The following is a 17,858-nucleotide window of genomic DNA, read 5'->3' as shown; positions in this document are numbered from 1 at the left end:
CTTGTGTTTTGCTCAGATGGGATCAGCTGAGGAAGAATTCAATCCTGCCCTGAAGCCATGTATCGTGGTTAGCATACCTGCAGCCGCCGTATAAAAGACTAAAACCTCTGAAACCACAGAGGGTCGCGTCTCCTTAAGCCCGACTAAAGCGCCACTGTAGAAGCTTAACCGGACAGTGTCCAATTATGGGCTGCAATCACTTAAGCTAGCTCTTTTTGGCAGCACTTAATCTGAGTTGTGTTTGAGGGCAGTTTTAACTTATCTGATTGGGGACAGCGGAAACGTCCCGGCGTCCTCTCTGTGGCCTAGTCACCAAAGCATTACAGCTCAAATGGGGATCTTTTAAAGCTTTAAACAATTAGTAGTTTTGCTAAGCTGGTTTTGTTTACTTGTTGCACCAGTCATTTCTCTAATCTGATGAGGAACCTTTGTGGGCATTGGAACAAAACGCTACTTCTGAAGATTTGGATTCTTACAAGAAACCCAACTGTGTGTCAAATTTGCAGAATATGTTAGGAACGGTGCATTTGATGAGTGAACGGCGCTCACTTTCTCCAGATTTTATCCTTCTTAGAAGTAGAGGTCATAGATTTCTCTTTTGTCTCCATTGTCAAGTCTGCCTTTCTGTATTCCCTCTGCCCTCTTTTTGTTTTAGCTGACATTTAAACGACAGCTTCATTTCCCCTGTCATGTACCTCATCTTTTCTCCTGTCACCCCCCACCCCTCCCTGTCCGGAGGGGGTAAATTGCAGGGTACTCGGGGCCCTGGTCCAGACTCCAGGCTGGCAGGGGCCTCCCAACCTGTCATTTACCCTGGACAAGCTTGTTCATGATTTGTGAGCTCTATGAGGGCCTGTCAGTCACATCGCTAATGACTAATAGAGCTGCTTGATGCCCTTTGCTTAAATGAACGAGGCCCATAAATGGCTGTTGAAGAATGAAATAATGACGGTAAAGCTTGAAATAATGACGGTAAAGCTTCGATAAGAGTGTCAGGACAGTGGAGCCGACATGCATCTCCTTACAGGCAGAATAATTTCCTAAGTTCCTTTTTTTTTATCACATTAAATCACATTGCAGTCAGAAACTTAAGGGCATTCTAAGTTGCACAATTGTGAACTAGAAGGTTAATAATATTCTTTAAAAATAAATTTAAAAAAAGTATTAGATGCATTTGTATTCAGTCCCCCTTACTGTCATGTCCCTAAATAAAGTCCAGTGCAACAGATTGCCTTCAGAAATTGCCTAATTGAATTGATTCTTCCTTCGTTTTCTGGAAGCCAACTCCATAGATAGAGGCCCCATGATTTGGCTTGAAAGCAGCACCGTCTTGCTGCAAAGCTGCAGTACTAACAATTGCCCAACCGTGTAATTTTGTTAGAGATCGTTAGTGAGCAAACAGCAGCATAAAGACTAGTAAACAAACCAGACAGATCAGGCATGAAGTTGTGATGAAGTTTAAGGTGGGTGAAGCTAAAAAAAACAGTATCTAATGCCTTTTTATGGAAGAGTATGGCTTCAAATGAAAACAAGATAGGTTGTCTTTACCCCTTTATAAATTTCAAATCTCTGCATGGAAATTTTTGCTTATTTTAATTGTACCAATTTCTTTAAATGTCCTGTGAGTAAATATATTTGCCCATAACCCGAGACTGGCTGGAAAGTGCAACGTCTCCCCTTTCAGAAACAGTTGGGATTTTTCAGATAGCAGAAAGTGTAGCGGAATTACGGTCCTGTTAATTTGGCTGGATCGTCGACGCTACGTTCGGTCCAGAGAGGTTAAAGAAAACCACGAGAAGTCTTCTTTAAAATTTGCCACAGCACCTATAGGGGACGTGTAAAATGGCTGAAAGCAAAATATGTGTTGCAGAAAATACTTCACATCACCAAAAACATATCTCCATGGTGAAATATAGTGGTGACAGCATCATGCTGCATCATGCTGTCACCAGTAAACAGCAGCATGGTGCATGAAAAGATCAGTTTCTATAAATACAGGCAATGCTGCTGAACTAAGTAGTGCTTAAAAACTACTTAGAGCACCGGAGCTACAAAGGGCAGTTTTAGATTAAAGCATATTAATAGGGTAGAATGTCCTTTTCAAAAGTACAGATTTTATTGAGAATCTGTAGCAAAACTGATGAAGAATTTGCAAAAAAAAAATTTCTACCACGTAAAATCTCAGTAATTTTTTTGTGTCAAAAACTCAGATGAATATAAAAACTTCTGCCAGTTGATGCAATTAATTTATTTTTTTCTCTTTTTGTCAGGGATATACGAAACTCCTGGAGGCACGCTCTTGCTTAAAGCCCATCTGGACATCGAGACGTTTACCATGGACAAAGAGGTCCGACGGATCAAACAGGGACTCGGCATCAAGTTCTCAGAACTTGTCTACAATGGTAAGCGTCCGTCAAGTGTTACAGTAGCTCATCCTTCAGTGCACCAGTTCTCATTTCTAGCATACAGATGTGAGAGGCAAACTTGCCATGTACAAATGCAAACACACCCACTGCGCGGTTAGTGTGTTTGCACATGTTTGTGAGCTTTTCTTGTCTCAGGTGTCTTAATCCCCCCTTCTGCCGAGTCCCAGGTCGTCTGCACCTTCATCCACATAATAGGATCAGTGCCATTACAGACCGACTGCTAGGCCGCTCCAGTTATCCCCTCTAGAGACGTGGAGACAAACGCTGACACACACGCACACACACACACATGCGCACACACGTAGAGGTGCTGTGTTCAGGAACAGGGCAGAGATTAAACCCATTGTGGGTTTAAATCATTAATAATTGCAGATTGCAGACGGCTGGTAGTGGAGGAGCTTATGTTAACAATCCACCTGCTCTGCATCTGTTTACAGCTCTATTTACCCAGACTATGATGAGGTATCCAGATATGTGCTAAGTACATTGAAAATATAGAAATAAATGATGGGGTGTGGTTATGATTTTATAGGTATATGATGTCATACGTTTGTACATTGGACAAAATATGAACTAATTATTTTATTATATTACCTTTACATTAAAAATTCATTACTTTTCAAGCATTATCTTAACATATCTCAACATATATTATAGCATAAAGAGAATCATTTAGCCATAACATTGACGGAACAAGCATTTACATCAAAATAAGTCAAGATACATAAGTAAAATCAATGTATAAATGTATAAAGATTGCCTGGGACTTTAATTTTCAGAGAAAATTAAAGCCGGAGCTCATTGTGCCTTTGAACATAGCCAGACGACGAGGTGGAGGTCGGGTGCTGATGAGAGGAGGACCCCTGCTGAGCGGGGTGTGCCTGACCTCTGAGCATATATAGACTCGTCCCTCGCCCATCTGTCCCTGGGCTCTGATGATGGTTCAGGTCTGCAAAACGCCGGAGAAGAAAAGAGTGTGTGGACTTTGCCTGGGATGAAGAGACACAGACGGAGACGAATCACATAAAAGATGTTGCTTTAGCTAATTCATGTTTCTTGAATTGGAGTTTTTCAAGGAGCAGCATTCTTCTTTATGCAGTTATGTATATCCTTCATGCTGCTGCACAATAAAGTTGAAGTAACACCCAAAATATTTGTAGGTTTAGGTTAATGTTTCTATTTTTCTATTGGAAAGTCCCAATTGTTTCTTTGGAGTAGGGGAAGGGCTAAAGGAAACAGCTTTTAAGCCTGAATTTTTCAGACCACTGATTACCGCTGGTGTATCATGTTTTATCTCACAGCCCAAATTAGTAATTAGGGCTGCGATGACTAATTGGATTAATCATGATGAATAGATAGTTGAAATAATCAGCTAATTTAGTAATCATTTGATCATTAACTTGAGTACACTGACTCAAGCCAATTCCTGAAACAACACATTCAGAGCAGCAATTAAAAAACTTAAAATACGACTATAAATATATAAATAAATATAAATATAAAAATTAAAAAAAACTTTTTAAAATATGTTCTACTCAAAACTCAAAAGTGGCATTGTTTTACCTTCAACCTGGATCAAATTCTGTAAAAAAAAAAAAAAAAAAAACTTCCATTAATCATCTTTTGCTATCCATTTATTAATTGTAAAAAATAGCCAACAGATCAGTCCTACACAGTATGTTAAGTCAAGCAGAAAGAGTTGAGTTTTTCCACAGTTTTATGTTAATATCTTTCAGATTCAGATGCATCCTTTACTACAAATGATCAGGCATTCACTAAAGGAATGTTGTTGTTGCATTTTAGGCACTAATTATTTTACATTCTTATGTTAAAAAAAGGTATTTAATTATTTATTTGCATTTTTAATGTATTTTTGATCTTGTATAAAAGAGGCTTAAATGAAAAATCTGCAGAATGTGCTATTTGTTGCTATCCAGTTAATCGATCAACGATCATAATAATCGACAACAGATTAATTGATAACTAAAATAGTTGTCAGTTGCAGCCTTGTTAATAATTTAGCCCATGTTCCCTGTGTGATTCCTAATACTTACAAAAACAGCTTTATTTTCTGTGCTTGTTGGCGTTGACTAAAATCAGAAACATCAACCCTTTGCAACAACTTCCCTCACTGCTGTGTCTCCATCGCAGGCTTCTGGTACAGTCCAGAATGTGACTTTGTGCGACACTGCATAGCCAAGTCTCAGGAAAACGTTGAGGGCAAGGTCCAGCTGTCTGTCTTCAAGGGTCAGGTTTACGTCCTGGGACGAGAGTCGCCCAAGTCGCTGTACAACGAGGAGTTGGTCAGGTAAAAACACAGTGTGTGTGTGTGCGTGCATGTGTGTGTGTGTGTGTGTGGCTGGAAAACAGCTTTAATGAAAGGCGTTCATTTATCCTAACCTGACAGATGTTGCTTGTGTGGCTGTTCTGGGCACAGTGCGGCTATTCCACATGTTCACCACTCAAGTTCTCTGATGACCCCCAACATCAGCATGCTAAACTGACCCTGCCTCACAAAGACATCAGAGAAATGTAGCGCTCATAGCCTGCAGGGCAGCTCCCTCTCCAAACCCCTCCGTTGCCCCCCACCATGCCCTCTTAGCTGTGGTAACAGTGGGTTTGTTCAGGCGACTGACCCTTGATGCCCTCTGGGCAGGCTCAGCACTGACCAAAGGAAAAACTCTCCATATGGCTCTCCATCTCCACTTAAGTCACACACACTTCAGTTGTACCCTAGAGTCAGAGAGTTAATGGTGTTTTCAGCTAGAGGAGAGAGGTGATTTTGCTCGGCTTTTAGGAGAAAAGTAGCTGGGTGTCATGGTAGTTAAGCAGGTCAGAGAAAAGGGGACGAAAATATGGCTCCCACAGTGAGAAGCACAGCTCTATAAACTGAAAGAAAGGCCCAGTAATTTATCACTTACAGAGAGTTAGTCACTTTTCCAGAAGAAAGGAGATAAACTGAGACTGTGCTCAGCTCTTTTCGATCTGTTACATGCAGCTTGTGAGAAGAATATTTTGGTTTCAGGAAAACACAGAAACTTGAGTCTCTCTTTAGATAAATTAGAGTCAGTCTTTATCTTCATCTTGAGCTGGAACAACACAACTTTGTATCATATTTGTTCCCTAAAGCCAAAAGGCAGCATGTCGATTGTGCCAATGTAGAACAAGGGTCATCTCAAGGCACAGACAAAATGGTCCAAACCAAACCCAAATACACGCAATGTAATTGGACGGTATCCAAATGTAGTTTGAATCAGTTCAGTTCATTTTAATACAATTTAGATCTTTTTATTTACAGTTTGATTCACTCTGAAATATTATAGAATACAGTTAAGGATAGTAAATTATCAAATGCGATTTGGTAAACGTTATCTAAGTAAGTAGCTGATTGCACTAAGTTGCTGTGTTTGCAGCTGTTGTCTTTAAGCAAGCATGCGGCAACAGTGGGGAGGAAAACAGTTCCAGTAAAACCTTGGCTTTGAGACTGATGACAGACAGGAGTACTTTTACTATCCTGGAAAGTGTGCACAGAGGTAATGACAATGATAGTTTTGTTGATAGGATTACCCAGATATATGCATAACTAAAGCAGTACCTATTTCTTTATGGCTTGGTCGGCATTATCATGATCAAATATAAGTGAACAATTTTGGTATGTGGCCTCTTTATTCATCAGTCAAACCATATGAATGCGTTCCAAAACTAAAGAATACAATAAAACTATTAAAAAGCATATGTAACCAATAAAATGCCATGTTATAAAAAGCATATAACATGGATAGTCTGGATGTTGCACTATCCAGACATTTCTTGAAAGTCCCTGCAGTAAAACTCTTAAATTCCTGTTTATCACATTCCTGAACACTCCTTAGAGAGTTTTTACATTTTCATTTTCATGATGTTTTTTGATTTTGTTCTTCTTCACTTCAAATTAGCTACATTGGGACAAAAATAAATGTTTTTGCAATAAACATGTTACACAGGAACTGTTGTTATAAGGACTTTATAGAAATTCAACATGAAAACCTCTTTCTACGACTGCGGCAGTCTTAATGTTATTCATCTCGCTGCGCTGACTTCTTAAGAGCCCAAATTTCCAAACCAGTGGTAGTTTCAGGAACGCCCGATAAAACCAATCAGTGGTTTCATTTGCTGCATCAGGTGTGCTTCCGATGCGACACCTGGAGTGCTGACGTCGATGTTTTAGAAAATGTAATTACTTTTCTGTCATTATTTATTAAATTAAGAAATGACAACACATTTGCCCTATGCTCTCTAGGCATATAAGTCAGTTTGCAAATTTATGGAGCACTATTAAAAACTCAAGTTATCAAGGGTGTGCGTTATTGTCAATAACATATGCTTGTACCTGGCTTTGACTCACCTGAAAGCAGAGCACACTTTCACAAAATCTAAAGTGAAAGTGTACACACACTCACACACACATGCACATGCAGAGGGACCAGATTAGGCATGAAACCCCCTCCGACATCCTGTTGGCTCTCCACAGGCAACAGTAAACGGCGTCATTAACGCAGTGGTAATACAGCCCGTCACCGCACCCGTCTGAGATAGAAATGTCACCCTCCTCGCTCCTGGCCGGCTTTATTCTCAATTAGACTGCAGGGTTTCTTAAAGGAAAACACAATCACACACTTCCACACACACATACACACACAAAGTGGCTTATTCTTTGTAGCCACTCGCTCATAATGGCCCTCAGGTGCCGGGCAGGGAGCCTTGTATTGAGAGTTGATGATTTAGTTGTCGTCCTTTCTTTTTATAATGTTTATCCTATCATTTGTTGGCAATTTCCTCTTTTGCTAAGTGCTTTTAAAGAATGAGTGCAAGCTGTACGCCGGGACGTGGGGGTGTCTCAGGGAGGAGAGGACTCAGTAAGAGAGTGTATTAAACACTGCAGGTAGAAACTGCTGTAATTACACGGCACTCTTTGCAAGACGCTCGCTGAGGTGTCTATACAAAGAGCGGTCTTAACATTAGACCCCTGCATAAGTTATATATTCACTACTTTTTCCTTTGGGAAAGTGGAAGACAAACATCAGATTACAAAATCTACACGACTAGTGGCTTACAGATGAGACGATTCGATTGTTTGAGGTTTTTAAATTCTTTTTAATGGAGTTATTTTTTTTTTTTTTTTTGGAGCACTTGTGTACATGAACATGTTTTCATTTTGCTGTATTGATTCTCCATCATTCAGGACAAACAGTGCCAAACAGGTGCATTTAGAGGAAATCAATAGGAACTTTTTTTTTTCAAAAAAACTGAAGAGACCACATATCTCTGAACATTTTAGTCGAATTTATTTCCCTTTGGCTATTTTACTTGTCATTCACTAATTGTGGTCGTACTTGGAAGTGTACGATTCCAAGCTGGAAAAATCAAATGGATGAAGGCTGATGTTGGAAAGCAGACTTGGAAATGGCCCTGGGTTTGCTTGGTAACTGAGCACATCAGCTGCCATCGCCAACAGGTTGTCTGACCACCAACTAAATGTTGAAAGGAGAGAGTTCCCAAATCCAAGATCTGACTCTGAAAGTCAAACACAGCATTTTACCATCTTTACTTGCTTTTCCTATAAAGTTTATTTTCCTTGAACATTAGATAAGGTATTTAAAACTTTCACTTATTCACAAAAACTTGGATTTGAGTCTTGCACAATGTTTGTTCTCAATTCCCTTTGTATATTCACTTTAAGGAGTTATATTCATGTTTGTTTATTCAGTAAGATGCATTTTGATGACTACTAGTATGATTAATATTGATTCTAATTTTGTATTTCCAATATGATCATGATATGGGGATTTCTAACTATTTGTTTTATGACACAGGAATGTCATTCATTTCTATAAAAAAAATTGCTTACAAATTGAACATAGCTTAAAAGCATTGTCTCATGTCTTTTTCTACTCATTTTCTCTTCAGCATGGATGTGCAAGGAGACTACGACCCTTGTGACGCCTCTGGATTCATAAGGATTAATGCTGTCAGGTTAGTACTTCTTGAAACCAAAACTACTTGCAATACAGGTGAAAAAAGTTTTACAAATTCAATTAAAAGTTGGTATTCTCTCTTCCTTCATAGGCTAAGAGAGCATCATCGTTTGCAGGGATCCTCTGGCAACAAACAGTAACTGTTGCCGTCCCGTGAACCATCTTCCTTCCTTCTTCCATGTTGCCACTGTGTCTTAAACTCTTAATAGGTTTAGACTTTGTTCCTCCGTTGTCGGCCTCTTGCCTTATTATCTTGTGTAGTGGTATCAGCCAGTAAGCACAATAGCCTCTTATCGTCGAAGCTTTTTCTCAGGTGGTCAAGTGTTTAGAAAAACCTGTCTGAATTAGATCAAAAATATATTCTAATGCGTGCTAAACATGACGTTTGATAAAATTCTTAGTATTTTAGCTACCGAGTTTGTTTCCTTCTTCTTAATACTTGCGTTTCTGGTCAGAGGTTTAGCTTTGTAACTAAAACCATTAGCATAACTATCAAAACAGTTTTGATTGGTAATTTGAGCTGTTCTGTGAAGTAATAATAAAATACATGGCTTTAATCGTTTGAGCAGCAAGATTCAAGTTTGTATATGTTGTTTTTCTGCATTCAGTTAGATGCACCTAAAAAGAATTGGTTATTTTGTCCCCTTCATAGTTGCAGGCAAACAATGTAATTTTTTATCACTCTTCTCGTCAGCAATACTGGAACTCATTTAACTTGCTTGGTTTTCTGGCAAATGCTATATTAGTCTACTTTATCCATTATAAACAATGATTTGTGCTATTTATGGTTTTATTGTTCTGTCAACTTTTCTATCTTCATATTACATTCCCTTTGCCTCTACAACAACCCCTCATCATGATGCTGCTACTTGTCAGCTAGTGCTCTAACCACAACTCCTTCAAACTGAATTCAAGTTAATGTGGCCAAATTTATGACAAACTGAAATGTTAATGGATCTTACACGCCACCTACAAACAAGGAAGTAGTTTTATTTTGTCTGAAGATGAATGTTTTGGACATTTGGTTGGAATTGAACCTAAGAATCACTGAAACTTCATGTTGCATGATGATTCCACCGGATAAAAAGAAAAGCTCACATTCATCTCTGAGAGCATATCCTGACTACATGTAAACCTTTAATTTCTAACAGTCAAATCTACAGAAATTTATACATTTATATACACTGTTTTTTTGTTTTTTTTCCCAAGTGTATCAGTCACTGAAAGTATGAAGGTGTGAAACAGTCGTCCTCTTATTGCCGCCTGCCTGTTTAACTGTTGTGCTCAATAACCTCGGAGACGCTGCATCATCTTAACGACATGCAGATGGAGGCCGGCACAGGCTGATGGATCACTGATGATGACCACTGGAGCAGAAGTGATGAGGCTGTTTCTGAGCACAAACGGCTCAAGTCAAACGGAAGGGGAACCAATTGGGTCACATATGTATATTTTACTGCTCAGCGTCGGGTCCTACATTTACAGAGTAGAGGAACGCCTCTGAGTGCTCATATGCACAGTATGGGAAGGCTGTGTGTTCATGTTTTTCGAGGGATTACAATGCCTTGCAAAAGCCACAATATTACCAGACGACAATATTTTATAGGAATTTCATATGGTTGATTAGCACAAAGTATATGTAATAGTAATTTACTGATTGGTTTGAAACATTTTTTAGAAATAAAAACATGAAAAGTGTAGCGTGCATTCAGCTAACTTTATCATGATGGCCTAAATAAGATCCTATATGAGTACATTCAATTCAGAACAAATACTGCTTATTGAACATTTAACCAAAAAAGCCACTGTTACTCTCTTAGAGTTACCATGGTAACTCTAAAGAAGCAGCAGAGATTCGTAATTCAGGTGGGGAACCTGTCAGCAAGACGTCTATTTGTTGTGTTTTCCTAAAACAAAAGACCAACAAAAAAAAAAAAACTACGACTGAAAGAAATCCCCTGTGTGCGATTTGCCACAAACTGTGATGGGGACACGGCAAGCACAATTAATACATGAACATACTTTTAATTGTGCTTCATCCTGTAGCATTACTTCGTTTTAGTAGCAACAGGGAAGCTGATCACAGCTGATGTGAGCTGAGTTGAGATAAACTCTGGAGCAAATCCTGTTTGAGACTCATGTGGAGGTTTTCCCTCGGGCAGGACAGTGCCTCTAAATGCTCAGCCTGAGCCGCGCTGTGATGGGGTAAAATCACAGCTAATTCACATGTTACAATGACCTAGTCAAAGTTGAGGCCTAAATCCAACTTAGAATCTGCGTCAAGACTGACTGAGTGCTGAAATTGACATTTTAAATGTGTCAAGTTTGTGTGGCACACAAAGACATCTCTATGTAATTCAATGCATCAAAGCATGGTACAAAAGAAGACAACTGTGTGCGCGCTCATTTCAGAATGTTTCACGTTTACAGAACCAAATTCTTAAATATGTCCAATCTGAATTAGGTGAAATACTTGTGGGTAATTCCATCTTTGACTATTTCAAAACAAGATCAAATAGATGCATGTTTCTTTCTATTCATAATTTTGGTAAATCTGTCCAGCCTTCTTTCTGCCTTCTGCTCTGATAGCTGTAATAATGACTTAGCTTGTCTTATGCTCCGTGATATTTGAACCCTCACAGCTGCCTCACTGCCACGCCCTCATCCCTGCCACTGAAAGGTGTCAGTCCTGCGCTGAAGCGCCTGATACGCCGTGGGCCTCATGATAAAGTTCACAAGCACACGGGACCCCCTGCCAGGTCTAATGGGCAGTGGGGAACCCTCAGACCCTTTCAGTCCTGCAATGCCCCCTCAACCCCTGTTCAATTACACGGCAGGCGTCTCAGTCTTTGCCTGGTCAATTACCAGCCAAGCCCCTGCATTTACTGTCACGCATGCACTGGCTTTGGGATAATCAGTGTCCAAAATTGCTTGGCTGGAATTGAGGGATGGATGGAGACGTATTCAGATGAGCTACTCAAGCAAAAGGGAAGGAAGGTGGGACATGAACAGAGGCTCAGCACATTTGGTCTGGCATCCTGCTATTTGTGACCTTTTAACTTTTTTTTCTGGTCATCCATTGGAATTTTTTTTGGACTAATACAACAGCAGCTATATATATATTTTACAAAAACAGAGTCAAGAAAAAATGTCTCTAGAAAATGGATTTTCTGTGTTAATTTGTAGTAAGATTTGGCTATTTCACACATATTGTGATTTTTTTTTGTATTTATTATATCTCTTTGTAGTTTTTACTAATTTTTTGTTCATATTACAATAATTTTTGTCAGTACAAACTGTTTCACAGCTATCGCAGTTCAACTTTCTTGGTTTTATTAATAGAATTTTGTAGCTTTGGTACTTAAAAAATGAAATAGATAAACTTTTGATATATTTTTTGACTTATTGCTTTGCCAACAAAATAGTTTGTTGCAAACAAACTATTATAATAATCAAGGTTAACCAAATTTCAGGTCAACTGGAAACCTGAAAATTCACGGGAGAACTGTGTATTAATGCAGTACTGAGTTTATTAATTTACAAAATGTTATTTTTTTGTGTTTAAGACCTCTACCCCCTGTCATTTTTGTGCATGTGTTCCTTGCTACACGTCCACTTTCTTACTCATTTACCACATCTCATATTCCACCTCCTACCTGCTATTCAGCCAGCCAGGTATGAAAACTGCTCGACACCTGACCGCGGGAATTAATCATCCTTGACCCCAGACCAATTACCCCTCATTACCCACTCGGTGTCCACCTCTCAGGGGAAAGCTGTACAACAATAGCGCGACATGAAAGTCGGCAGCAATACAGGCCAGAGCCCTAATGGACACTCCTGTGCAACCTTCTTAGGAGACTAACCTTCAAGTCCTTGTCACTCTTCCAACAGTGCTCCCACAAAGGAGGTTTTTGTTCAGGATCAGGGTCCGTGACCTCCTGAAATGAAGTGCACAGGGCAGGGCGGCTGGCAATGAGAGGGAGCCTAGAAATCATTGACTCAGATTTTTGTGATGCTAAAAGTTGTAAAATGTGTATGCCGTTTCTTCCATGCATATGAATTGAATAATTGAGGCAAACTTTTGACATTACAGTTCACCAGTAAATACTAAAAATCCACCCAGGAATAACAAATCTTTTCCTATTTGCCTAAAAGTTAAACGCAAACAATTTAGACATAGGTAGTTTATGATATATCATCATGTTTCTTCATGACTGAGACATATTGAAGGCTAGCAGGCAGTGCATTCAGCCTATAAAACATTCAGTCAGTGAAAAATGTTAGAATCCAACTTGCAAAACCTGGGTGACCATAACAGTGAATGACATTCAAACAGGCAGTACACAGGAAAAAAAATGAAATGACAGCTATGACACTGGGAATAAACAGATGACGAAGCTGTATAGTTATAGGATTTGACAATAACCTGAAGCCAATAGGGAGAATACATACTGAGGAGGGTGATAACTGGCATAGCAACCAGGTGAAACCCTCTTGAAAATGAATAAAAAACAATAATTTTTCTAAGTAATTTTAACCTAGGAGCCAATTTCCTTAATTCACTCATTGAGTCAAGATACAGACCTAAATGTAATGTTGTGAGAAAACTTATATTTATTTATTTATTTTTTTTATTTTTTTTTTCTCTAATTTATTCATTTCATTCAATACAAAGAAAAAAGAAAAAAAAACATCCTAACAGTTTTTAATATACAAATTTAAAAAAAAATAAAAAATACACCTCCATACATACATACATACCTACATATCCATGTGTATACATTTCACAAATATACACACTTACAAACATACTACATATGTATTTGAAAAAAATGAAATGAAAGGTAGCAGAAAGAAGAAAATAATCTTATAGTATCTGCTGGAGTAACATTTTCCTGGCATTGAGATAAGAACATTCTAATAGTTTTTTTTCTTAACATTCATCTGTAAACAACATCTGCCTGAATATAAACTTTTTCATAACTTCTACAGTTTTTCTGTTTTTACAGTGGATAAAGATAACAGGATCATCTGATAATATGATATTACAAGGTCTCTACACAGAAGGTGAATTATATTTGTACACAGTGAAAGAAACCATTTTAGATAAAAAAAAAAAGTAAATTTTTACAGTTTGGAAAAGAGAAAAGAATATATGTATAATTTTTAAACATTGACACATTTGGCAAAAAAACAAAACACAGCTAAAGTTTTAGACTGTTAGCAGTTTGACCAGGAATACGCCTCTAAAACGTTTCACATTAAGCAAGCGAGTAGTCCATAGTTACAACTTATGGAAATTACTTTGAACCTAGCAGAGCCTAGCAGAGAAACAAAATATAATATAATGCTGAGATTAGACCTGCAGCTGGAAGCCTACATGTTTTAAGACTTGGCTGTCTTTCTATAGAACAACACTGACTTATTTGTTGGCTAACAAAAGAAACAACCAACTAAACAAAGCCTACAGGAATGTCTGCTGTCTTCAACCCATCAGGATATTTTGTGGTCATCCAATCTGTGCTCTTCATCTCCCAGTTAGAGTAGAAAAGTATCACATGTTCTGTGACCTTTACTCTTAAAACACAATGAGAGACGGAACAATGACCATACAGAGTTAATTACAACCAATTAGATGCCAAAGTGGTTCCCCATCCCCATGGTTGCTGTGTAACCTAAGCTCTCCACAAGAGCAAAAAATACATGCAATATGAATGTGCAACAATCTTCTGCATTTATGTCCTCCCTAGATTTTAGTTTAATCCAACCTCTGGAGGTTTATATGGTCCCTCTTATTCCCTTTGCACAGTTTACCTGTTTGTATTTAGTTATATCTGAATAAACTGCCAGTTGTGTTTCCACATTTCACTTAATGCTGCTTTACTTAGCAGGTATAAGGGGTTAATGGGCAGATCTCTGGAGGTTAGTGCAGAAAGCTAATGGGCCTGGTGAAGATGATGAGGTCACTCCCTTATTTCTAACAAACAAAGAGCGATTTATAGGCCAGGATGCTAATCCTGCCGGCTTGCTGTTCAATCAAATATTTATAATTGCACATTTTATTTTCATCCGTAGCATCAGATGGATCAGGATATATTGTAATAATTGATGATAAGTGCTTCAATTTACAATAATGGTGTTTTACGCAACCTTCTCTTAGCATGATAGCCGAGTCTGGCTGAACACTGGTTGCGTAAGGAGAAGCATTTGTTGTATTAATTTGTGAATCAGTTCTATTGCTTGTGTCCCACGGCTTAAACGCCACTCATGCTCTGACAGAGCTAGTCTGTCCTAATAGCTCAGATGTGTGCTTCATTCATACTCCTGAAACTTGATCTCCTGCTGCAACATCAAGAGACCATCTGTGAGGAACCATCAGATTAAAGCAGGATACTCTTTGCCTTCCAGGCTCGCCAACACCCGTGATTCCTGTCTGTGTGTGTGTGCGTGTGTGTGTGTGTGCATGTGCATGTGTGTGTGTGCGCTTCTACCTTGATGTCGAAGCTTATTTTCTGGTGTCAAAGGACACCCATACAGTGATGTCCTCACAATCTATAGACAGATGGGACCATTACGGTCAAAGCCCTGGCTTTGTTTGTCCTGAGCTGGTGATGAAATATTGATAGAAAAATAGAAATATTTTGCCTGCTGCTTAGTCTCGGCCACCTAAAAGGGTCAATGAGCAAGAGGACTTCTCCGTCTCCTGTTACAACAAAATGAAGCTCAACTACCAGCTAACATCGACTAGTCTGGAGTCTGCAGCCTCTCCTGGGGTGACAAGAATCGATTGAGTTTCCCCGAGACTTAAAGAGGGGAATTTATTTTAATGTTGTGCTTTAACATTGTTCACCTTCCATATCTGACAGACATACAGGTTACACCTTTTGAAATCTGCACATTTTTTGTTCATCAGGGATTTAGACAAGTAATCAAAACTCTGACTGTCTAAATGAGTCGTAAAATCAGCTACATCTGTGTCAGAGTTTAGTTCATATCTTTTTATTCTTAATCTTAAATAGGTTGCAAAGGGAATTTTTATTTGTTTTGGCTTAAATACCTGCTTAAATACTGGAGCGAGGTGCTTCGGAAAGTAATTAATGCTCCTTGAATGTTTTCACATTTTGTCACAAATCAGCCACAACTTTTAATACATTTTGTTGAAAGTGTTTTCTAGTAGGCCTAGTCAAAGTAGTGAATTAATGTCAAGTAGAAAGAGCATATCTGTTTTTCAAAGATTTTATTTTTTACAAATAAGATCCTGAAAGAAAATCCAATTGTTTTAACCCCTATTTCACTGACACCCCTTAATAAAACCAGTGCAGCCGACTGCTTTCAGAAATCCCCCAAATAAGTAAATTAATACACACCACATTTTTCAGATTTTCAGAATATTTTTAAACTAGTAATACATTTGAGAGATCCTACATGATTGTCCATAATTGCGAGTGAACAGAAAATTATAATTGGTATTTCAAATGTATTATTTTGAGAGTTTTGGAGTTAAAGGAGCAGACTTCAAATCCACAACAGACTTTTTAGATCTTCATTTGAAAACAATTTTTTTTTTTGACAAAAATTTATCATTTCCCATCCTACTTCGTTGTACATAAATAGTCATAAATTACATTACGGTTTTGATGTAGTGAGTTTCAAATACTTGTAGCACCAAGAAAATTAAGCAAATTAAATCCTCTGAAAATTGAAATTTTCTCTCAGAAAACAAATCTAGAAGTTTCCTGCCACTACTACACAGTACATCAAAATGAAAATTGAAAATGTTTTTGTAGGAAACAAATCTTGTAGTTTCTTGAATGCAACTATCATTGTTATCACTAATTTATTTTTACCATTTCCACATCAAAGCAGAAAATGCCCCTCACATTACTGTTTTTTCTATTTCCCCCGAGTGAACACCAACACAGCGTGTAGATCTTAAATCAATAGATTTATCTCCTTGCGGCTCCCCCATTCTCCTTCCTCTCCTGGGGGTGCGCTGGTGGGGTTTGTTTGCGAGAACACACTTTTTATGTTCTTCGATCTGTAGTGAAAGGCTTCGAGTCTCTACGCCGGCAGCTTCATCTGCTCCAGTCTCAGCGAGCCCCACAGATGATGTAAATGTTTAATGGCCCTGGTTATTTGGTCATAATGGTGTGTGTTATGATGGATGGTAATGCAATGTCTTCTGATGGCAGCTGAATTACACCACAGGGTATAGAGGCTGTTTTGGTTGGGTGTTTAACTGGCTTTCATAACTGAGCCTGGTAAATATTGTCTGAAATACATATAAAAGGGAGACATGTTTGTTATTTCTGTTTGGTCATTGTTGAAATGAGTTATATTCTTTTGCTTCTCCTGAATATTCCAAATTCACTTCGATTCAATCCTTTCACTTATCTTTGACTTTAAGCTTTTCTTCACATGCATTTAGTTCAAATTAAAAGGTTGAGTAAAACATGCTGTCCATGGGAAGAGTTTGACATTTCATTTGACATTTCAATGCAGAAATTTTTAGAACCACTTCAGTCCTTAATGTCCAACAGTGGGGACATGGAGGGGTACCCACAGCAAGATAAATGGAAGTGGAAGGATGAACAGTCACACACTGGTAAAGGATATAAAAATGAGAACAATGAGCACAGAAAGGACAATTTTATAGCAAAAGAAAAATAACAATTGTTAAAAGTGGCATACTTCAATTTTTATTTTTTTAAAATGTGCAATTGAGTAAGATCATTTAAAGAAAACAAATGTGCAAAATGTGCATGTATGTATTTGCTTAACAACCAACTTTTCAAAAACAAACAAAAAAAAAGCAAACAACTTAGATGTGGAGAAAAACTCTCCATAACAGCAGCGATGTACGCACTGAACTTGCGTACATCGCTGGGAGGAAGGATCTGCAGTAATGCTCCTTTGTGCACCTATGCAGAAGTCTATCACTGACGGAGCTCTCCAGTTCAGCAACAGCCTCATGCATGGTGGGAGACAATGTCCAACATCGATGTCTGTCTCCTAAAAGCAGAAAGTCTACAGCTACTAATCTTTTGCAAAAAAATACAGATTCACATGTACATCCAAAAAAGATGAAGGAAGGCAGACAACAAAGCTCAGTTTCTACTTATTTGGAAATGTTTTGCTACGATTCTGTTATTTTTGGATGTTTATGCAGGAAACGTTGATTTACGTAAAGTTCTTCATATTTTCATTCCAGTCACAGAAATGCTCTACTTGTGTGACTTGATAACCTGAGAATTCATTTTTTACACTTTTTTAAACACTCCTTTCTGCATTTGTATTTTGGAGTTAGTAAAGTTTGAGCTCAGCTTCCAGAAACATGAATTTAATACTCTACAGATCAATCCATTGCAGCTATTTGAACATTATAAAGTTTATAGTAAAATCAGTGATTGATTTG

General features: G+C 38.2%; 1 protein-coding gene across 1 annotated transcript in view; it reads left to right on the top strand.

The window, feature by feature from the left end:
* ass1 (argininosuccinate synthase 1) overlaps positions 1–9,509 on the top strand; it is a 29,179-nt gene extending 19,670 nt beyond the window's left edge. Inside the window, exons 12-15 of the mRNA XM_007569249.2 lie at positions 2,271–2,402; positions 4,578–4,734; positions 8,373–8,438; positions 8,532–9,509. Of these exons, the coding sequence (XP_007569311.1) occupies positions 2,271–2,402; positions 4,578–4,734; positions 8,373–8,438; positions 8,532–8,580 (404 nt within the window). The 3' untranslated portion in view covers positions 8,581–9,509. The remainder of the gene's footprint in view (positions 1–2,270; positions 2,403–4,577; positions 4,735–8,372; positions 8,439–8,531) is intronic.
* Positions 9,510–17,858: the final 8,349 nt, after the last annotated feature.

The sequence above is a fragment of the Poecilia formosa genome, unplaced genomic scaffold (genome assembly GCF_000485575.1).
Source record: "Poecilia formosa unplaced genomic scaffold, Poecilia_formosa-5.1.2 Scaffold6, whole genome shotgun sequence".
Lineage (NCBI taxonomy): Eukaryota > Metazoa > Chordata > Actinopteri > Cyprinodontiformes > Poeciliidae > Poecilia > Poecilia formosa.
The sequence above is the reverse complement of the archived record's forward strand: the minus strand, read 5'-3'. Positions and strand labels throughout refer to the sequence as shown.